Source organism: Apus apus, chromosome 24 (assembly GCF_020740795.1).
Source record: "Apus apus isolate bApuApu2 chromosome 24, bApuApu2.pri.cur, whole genome shotgun sequence".
Lineage (NCBI taxonomy): Eukaryota > Metazoa > Chordata > Aves > Apodiformes > Apodidae > Apus > Apus apus.
The window spans coordinates 2,019,522-2,027,528 of NC_067305.1; the positions used below are offsets into that span (position 1 = coordinate 2,019,522).

The window sequence follows — 8,007 nt, forward strand, 5'->3', positions numbered from 1 at the left end:
GGCAGGCTCCACCCTGCTGGTTGCTGCACCATGACCTCCAGCCCCTGTTTGGGGCTCCAGTGGATCACACCACCCCACTGGGGAAAGCAAGTCAGGCCCTGGAGCCACTGCCAGTGAAATTCCTGGCATCCAAACCTGGCACTTGCAGCCCTGCCTGGCCCTTGGCCACCCTCCCAGAGCCCTCAGGACTAGCCAGGGGTAGAGAAGGAGCTGGTGGAGCTTGGGAAGGACAATCATGGCAAGGGCCCCACGCTACCCCAGCCACACACCAACCACACAGCTCTCAATGCATTTTTATTAAATTCTTACAAAACAGAATACAAAATTCTGGCATCAACAATTGTTATAAAGGAAAAAACTTCAGTTCAGCTGTATCAGCTCACCTGGTACATACAGTAAAGTGCTTGTTTTTGTGGTTTTTCTTTTTCCTTTTCTCTTTTTTTTTCTTTTTTTCTTTTTTTTTAATTTTTTGTGTGTGTTGTTTTTTTGTCTTTTCTGTTTCTTTTTTTTGTTGTTGTTGTTTTCCAACCAGCCCCCAAGTGGAAGCTGCCCTTGTACAAACCAACAGTGCATTAACGTGACCCTTGTCAAACCAGCTTTGGCAGTCTCTTCAACAATTGTAAAGTGGAGAAAGTTTCTCCTGGTTTGATTTTTTCTTTTTTTTTTTTTTAAATTAAAAAAAAAAAGTTAGCTTCACAGTAAACATTTCTAACCAGTTCTAAGTCGAGTTAGTTGGCCAAAGGAAGGGTGGGGGGGAAGGAGAGGAAGCCAAAAAAACACTTAAAATTTCCAGCCTTAAAAAAAAAAATCATCATCATAATAAAATCTTTTTGAAGTTGGTTTCCAAGACAGATGCTCTATGAGGGGGAAAGGCTTTAAAAGAGGAAGAGGAGGAAGGAGGGGGTTGGCAAGAGGGGGTTGGCTGGTGCTGGACTGCAGGTCAGGGAGCATCTGTCTGGAAACCACTCTGGGAGGGGATGTCCAGCCCTGGCAGGAGCATCACTGCGGAGGCACCCACGGGTGCCCGACACGCCTCAAGGGCTTGAGGTGCTTGGAGTCAGTCCCCCAGCTCTAAAGGCATTGAAGGATCCTTCATAAACACACAGCCCCCACCACGCACGCTGCACCCAGAGCTGGGGGAGCCCCCCACCCACCCTGGGTCCCCCCCACCCCGTGGAGCGCCCGGGTCCACGGTCAAACCAAACCCCCCGAGCTGGAACGTGAGCCCAGCCTGGGCAAAGCAACCAACCATGAGCTCAGATGCTGCCTGGCACCTCCATCCCCTCGATGCCAATACCCACAGGGTCTGTGGGCAGCCCTGGCTGAGGTTGCCCAGCATCAAAGTGCCCTCAGGGACGAGCTCCAGCACCCACAGGTCACCCAAGCCACGCGCCGGCCCTTCAGAGTGTGTATTTATACAAAAGAGACCGGTCTTACGAGTGGGAAGGGGGGGGGGGGAAAGACAAAAATCTACTTGCCAACAAAAGCCACGGGGACCCAAACAATTAATCAGACATATATCCCCCTGCCATCCCCTTCCCATGATTTTGTTTTCTAAAAAGGGCTGCGGCGTGCAGCAGTGACAACAGCTTTCACAACACCAGCTCAAGGCATCGCGTACTGTACATCATTCAAGTATTTCTTAATATAAGACAACAAGGAATTATCTACAACTGATAAAACAAAGTAAGCTATAAAAATAACAATGTACAATCAAGATGGATTTTGTTTTGCTTTCGCCTTTAAAGGAGGCCTCTCCGTGCTGTCCTGGTGCCTACATGGAGAGGGGGTTGTCCTCATACCACCTCCCACCTGGTGTGGTGAGAGCAGGGGCACCCAGGGGAGAGGGCAGATGGCAAGTGTGAGGTGGTTTTGGGGTGGGGGGGAGAGGCTGCCCTCGCCAGCCTGCTGATACCACTTGGCAGAAGGGCCAGGAAGGGCAAGAAAAGACAGTCCCTACCCCACACTCCATCAACACCCGAGATCATCATCTCCCGAGATAACTCACACACACCTCCCTGAAACAAAAAAAACAACACATATTGCATAGTATTGCTGTCAGCAGTCTTAAAATAAAAAGGAGAACTTTCTCTTTCGGAGACAGTGACTGTCTTCAGCTGAAGACCTGGGGAAGTCTCTTCCCCAGCTCAAAGCAAGCTCCCAAAGTCATCACCTGTGCACACGAGGGGCTGAGGCTGCTTCTTCCAAAGATAAAGCTCAAAGCATTGGGTTGGAAGGGAGAGGAGATGGCTAATGAAGGGGGCACCCTCCCTCCCTCCCGTGGGACACAGGGAAGCCAGCAGGCCCAGCTGGGGGGTGGGGAGCACAGGTTTATTGCTCCACTTGGTGCATGAGGGGTTTGGAGGTGCTGGACCCCAGCCCAGCTCCAAGCACGGGCACCGCTCGCCCGGACGGATGGATCCAGCCCCAGAGACCAGCCAAGGGCCTCGTCCCGATGCAGCATCCCAAAGCCTTCCCACACCTGCATCTCCATCCTTCCCCAAAGCAAGCTCCGGGGAAAGGGCAACTCCACGCACACACATGCACAAACACACATGAACACACGTGCCCAGGTCTCCCCAGCCACCTGACAGACCCTGCACTGCCCAGGCACTGCTGCCCAACCCCAAACCCTCTGGCCCCACATCCCAGGCTGCTGCTCCATGCCCTGGGTCCTTGGGGGCTGCCACCAGCCCGGCCACTGACCCACCAGCACCCCCAGGGCACTGGGCACCTTTTGCACCCCCAGATCTCCCACCACAGCAGCCTCAGGGCCAGCCCAAAGCCACACTAGGTCACCACACCTTCCAGCTCTTTACCAGGGGTCCTCTCTTTCCACAGAGCACCCCGCAATTCCCAGGGGGGTGGTATTTTTTTTGGCTGCTCTGGCCACCCTGGGGAACCTCATACCCCTTATGCCTCCACAAGGGCCCTCACCAGTGAGCCCCCCCCCCTCCAAAAACAGGGGTGCAACACCCGACCTGGCCCCAGACGCCTGTTGCAGCCCCCCTGGTTCTGAGCTTACCCCTGGGGGAGCCGCCGGCCAGAGACGTGGGAGGAGAGGAAGACATTTCTCCGTGCCCTGTAGAGAAGCACAGCTAGCAGTTTAAAACAAACAATTAAAAAAAAAAAACGGGGGGGGGGGTGAAAAAATGTAATGAAAAAAAAGGGGGTGAATAGCTTATTCTGGAAGGAGGATGCTGAGGAGAGAGGGTGGCTTGGTGGGTCAGGGCACTGCTCCCTCGCTGGCATCATTTCTCCCCAGCGGTTCCCTGCACAAGACCCACTGCACCCCCCTGGAGCAGGGATGGGGACACCCCCAAGCATGGGACGGAGGGGCTCCCAGACTCCTCCCCCCCCCAAAAAAAAAAAAAAAAGAGGGTTTTGAGGGATCTACCCCAACATCAGAGAGAGACCTGCAGCTCTGAGGGGAGGGACGAGGTTAAAACGCGACTCCCGTTGTTGAAAACGCGACCGAGGGTCTTTTGTTCACAGTATGAAATGAGCTGAAATCGTCAAAGCAGCCGCGGATACAAAGAGTCCTTTGGTGTCGGGGAAGGGGAGGGGGGGGGAAATGTCAGAGGAGAAACCAAGAAACAAAAGTCTGTGTGTCTGTCAGATGTCCTTGAGTGTGCCCTGGGTGAAGCAACCTCACGCTTGATTTAATACCTTAAAAAAAAAAAGGGGGAAAAAAAAAAACCAACATCTGAAACAAACCCTCCCACCCCCAGACCTACAAGATCAGCAAAACCTTGGAAACCAGCCACAGGGACGAGTCCTGATCTTGTCACTAGCCAGAAATGGTGGGGGTGATAGGGATGGGGGGGGGAGGGAAGAAAGAAAGGAAGAAGGAGGAGGAGGGGGGACATGGGGTACAGCAGGTCTGCGGGGCACAGCTCAGGCTTGGTCGGCCACCAAGACCAGCGGGGCCACCAGGTGCTGCCCGGCGGCCACTGCCTTGGCCAGGCTGTTCTTCTGCCGTCGCTTGGCCAGCTTGGACTCAGAGGGGGGGGAGAGCTGCATGGCCCGTGAGGTAGCTTTGATGATGATGGGTCGTGCTTCCTCCTCCGCCTCCTCCTCCTCATCCTCGTCGTGCCGCGTCAGCTGGCGATTGACAGCGATGGCCTCGGCGGCAAAGGAGGTGAGCTCTTTGGCACTGCTGTTCCTGCAGGGCAAGGCAGGGGCTCAGGATGTGGGGGGGGGGGCTGGAGGGAGGTTGGGGTCAAGTATCAGGGTGCCTCTCCCCCCTTGCATGCCACTCTGGACCAGTCACGCACCAAAAAACGTGGCTTGAAGCCAAATCATATCCTGCAATCACTGCCCAGTCAGTGAGAGCTGCAGCAGAGCCCCCAGAAAGCAGCAAGAATGGAGAGGAGCCAAGATCTTGGGAGGTGTGTGTGTGGGGGGATGAGACATGTCCCCCCACCCCCCATCCCAAAGCCCCCCTGCACCCACCTCTGCAGGATGATGGGGGTTGGCAGGGTGTTATCCGGGGCGCACTGCAACGAAACGCAGCAGGTCAGAACCAGGCACCCCGTGGGGGGTGGGGGTGGGGGTCCCCCCAACCCCCGGCTTTGGGGAGCAGAGGGGGGCAGCAGCACTCACCCCCTGCACCCAGGGGTGCTCCAGGACCTGGGCTGCACTGAGCCGCTTCTTGGCATCTCTCACCAGCAGTTTGGAAATGAGATCTTTGGCTCCAAAGGAGATGTGCGCCCAGTCCTTGTCGGGAAACTCGTATTTCCCCTCCTGGATGCTTTCAAAGAGCATGTTCTGCGCCGAGCAGGGGAGGGGAGAGACAGACAAAATAAAGAGGGGCTGATCCAGGGGCGGTGCTGCCAAACCAGGGCTGGGTTTTGGGGGTGTCCCCCCCCCCCCCAACCATGCACCTGGCAGGTGTGACAGGCCTCGCCCCGGTCCCAGCCGCAGTCGGAGCCGCAGTGCCCCACGAAGGGGGGGTACCCGCTCAGCAGGATGTACAGGATGACTCCCAAGCTCCACAGGTCGCAGCGCTTGTCGTAGATGGAGGCCTCCTCGTTGAAGGCTTCCACCACCTCTGGGGCCATGTACTCGGCAGAGCCGCACTGCGGGGAGAGGCGGGGTGAGCCCCAGGGGGTATGAAGGGGGGGGACACGGGACAACGGGGCAGAGCTGTGCTGGCTCAGGGGGGCCCTGGGGCAGAGCTGCACCCCCTGAATTGAGGGTGCGGACACAGCTGGGTGTGCTCCCGGCAGGGCTGACCACCCTGTCCTCACCCCATCACACAGGGGACACCACTGACCTGCCCCTCTGGGCTCACCCCACGATGGAGAAATCGGGGGGAGGGGCAGGGGCTGCTACCCCAAAACCAATAAAAAAAAAAGCCTCAAGGGGTGCAACCCCCTGCTGGGCACCCCCGCCACCCAACCTGCTCGGCGCCTGCCCCGTCACTGGGGAGCGGCCGCGGGGCAGGGGCAGGATGAGCCGGCTGGGCCTGTTCCCCTGCCCGGAGCAGGACGGGCTGCTGGGCTGGGAACGGCGGCGGGAGCGGGAGCAGCCTCCGGAGCAGCGTCAGGAGCCGCTGGCAGCCCCAGGCAGCCCCAGACACCCCGTTCCCGGTTCCCCCCGTCGCTCCCGGGGCTCTGGGGCTTTCCACGGCACGTGACCCGCAGCCCACACGGGCCTCGTGACCAGGGCAGAAACAAGCTGCAGCCAGCAGATAATCACCCCTAACCTAACGAGGGGCCTCCTAACCACTCACCAGCCCCAGCAGCTGATGCCACCGCAGAAAACAAAACCCCAACCACCTCCCTGCAGAAGGGTTTTAACCCTGCAGGGACCAGGGCAGCCACCCCCCCCCTGTTGCTGAGAACGGGGAAACTCGGGACACCCCAGACATTCAGCCCCTGCCCCAGGGGGAGGGTAAATGTGGAGGAGCAAGGGGGACCTGGAATGTTCTGGCCCCCACCTCTGCTGTCATGCACCCCGTATCAACCAGGCTCTGCCCTCCCCAGCACGTGAGCACCCCAAAAACACCGGGGTACAGGGCAACACCCTGCATGGGGGGGGGGAAGCCCTCCTGCAGGTGATAAGAGGAGTGGGACTTTAGGGGGGGGGCAGGCTCAGCATCTCCCCCGGGGGGGTGGGATGGCTCCTTGCAATATGGTGGGTTCACCCCAAAAACCTTCGAGGTGTCCACCCGGCAGGGTCTGCATCACATGCAAACAGCATCCCGCAGCTGAGGGGGGGGGCCCCCAACCTCTTCCCACCCACCACCGAGGGAAATCACGGTGGGCACCCCCCAGAGGCCCCCCCAGCCCTGACCCACTTCTCCCCGCACCGCCCGGGCCGGCTGTTGCTAAGGCTCATGGCAGCCCGGGCTCTGAGCCAGCCCCCCTGGGCTCTGAGCCAGACCCCCCCTCTTTCTCCTTCCTCTCCCTGCACCGCCCGGCCCCCCCCCCGGGCTCTGCGCCAGCCCCCCCCCACACCGCCCAGCCCCCCCCAACCACCCAGCCCCCCTCCCCTGCATTATGAAACCGCATCTCGCCCCCAGGGCGGGGAGCAACAGCAGCAGCAGAGATGGGAGTGATGAGCAGGGTGGGGGGCAGCATGCACCCCCATCCCCAAAACCTGGGGGGCAGCCGGAAGGGGGGGCCCCCCCCCACCCCCGCCACGGTCAACCCCGCCCCCCCTTTTCCCCAGGGTTTGCACACTCACCGGTGTGAGCAGCTCCGGGGTGGAAATGGGGGAGCAATCGCCGTTGAGTTTGATGCCGCTTCCCAGGTCGAAGTCACAGATTTTCACTGGGGAGACCTGGGGTGGGGGGGGTAAAAGAGCAGCCGGTGACCCCCCCAGCACCCTCAGCCCTGCTTTCACCCCGCAGCTGCTCAGGAGTGCTGGCTGGTTTCATGTTCCACACACCACAATATGTGCTGCAGTGGCAGCAGCATCCCCCCTGGGGGGCCCCCCCTGCACAGCACCCGTGTGCCCCCCCCAGCACAACACCCCCATGTGCCCCCCCACCCAGCAGCATCCCCCCTGGGGGGCCCCCCCTGCACAGCACCCGTGTGCCCCCCCCCAGCACAGCACCCCCATATGCCCCCCTACCCAGCAGCATCCCCCATGGGGGGCCCCCCTTGCACAGCACCCGTGTGCCCCCCCCAGCACAACACCCCCATGTGCCCCCCCACCCAGCAGCAGCCTCCCTGGGGGGCCCCCCCCTGCACAGCACCCCTGTGTGCCCCCCCCCAGCACAACACCCCCATGTGCCCCCCCACCCAGCAGCATCCTCCCTGGGGGGCCCCCCCCTGCACAGCACCCCTGTGTGCCCCCCCCAGCACAACACCCCCATATGCCCCCCTACCCAGCAGCATCCCCCGTGGGGACCCCCACCCAGCTGCACCCACTCACCTGGTCAGGGCTCTCGCACAGAATATTTCTGGTTTCAGATCCCTGTGTGCGATTCCTGGGGGGGGAGGGGGGAGAAGAAACGATGAGGGCAAAAATCCCATCCACCCCCCACAAATACCCCTCCCAATCCCTGCTCTCCCCCCCCCACCTCTCAGACCTCCCTGGCAAGAGCTCCACGGGTGGCACCAGGATCCCGCCCTCCCTGACCCAAATCACCACCAAAAAATTGGCCCCGGGTCCCGGGCGAACCGGAGGAACAGGCTCAGCACCACCAAGAGCCTCGTGATGCTGCTGGGCCTGACCCTGCCTGCCCAAGGGCCAGCCCTGTCCCCTGGGCAGGATGGGGGGAGGCAGGAGCCCCCCTGGGGGATGGGGGGGACGGTGACACCCCAGGGCATCCCAGCTCACCTTTGTTGTGCAAGAAGTGCAGGGCACTGGCGATATCCTGCACCACCATGCTGGCCTCCAGCTCGTTGAAGTGGCGTCTGCGGTGGATGTGGGTCAGGATGGAGCCTGCAGCCAGAGGAGAGGAGAGTTGGGGGGCTCATGGCAGGGGTCCCACCACCCCGGCTTCCCCTCCACACTGGTACCAACGCTCACCTCCTCTCATCTTCTCAAACA

At 60.1% G+C, this 8,007-nt stretch overlaps 1 protein-coding gene across 2 annotated transcripts in view; it reads right to left on the reverse strand.

Moving 5' to 3' along the window:
• Positions 1–281: 281 nt before the first annotated feature.
• MKNK2 (MAPK interacting serine/threonine kinase 2) overlaps positions 282–8,007 on the reverse strand; it is a 14,600-nt gene continuing 6,874 nt past the window's right edge. The window contains exons 10-14 of one of the 2 annotated variants that reach the window (XM_051639618.1): positions 6,694–6,789; positions 4,887–5,081; positions 4,606–4,770; positions 4,456–4,499; positions 282–4,165 (exon numbers count right to left, since the gene is read on the reverse strand). In XM_051639618.1, the coding sequence (XP_051495578.1) occupies positions 3,898–4,165; positions 4,456–4,499; positions 4,606–4,770; positions 4,887–5,081; positions 6,694–6,789 (768 nt within the window). In that variant the 3' untranslated portion in view covers positions 282–3,897. The remainder of the gene's footprint in view (positions 4,166–4,455; positions 4,500–4,605; positions 4,771–4,886; positions 5,082–6,693; positions 6,790–8,007) is intronic. The other variant, XM_051639617.1, reaches the window with a different exon arrangement.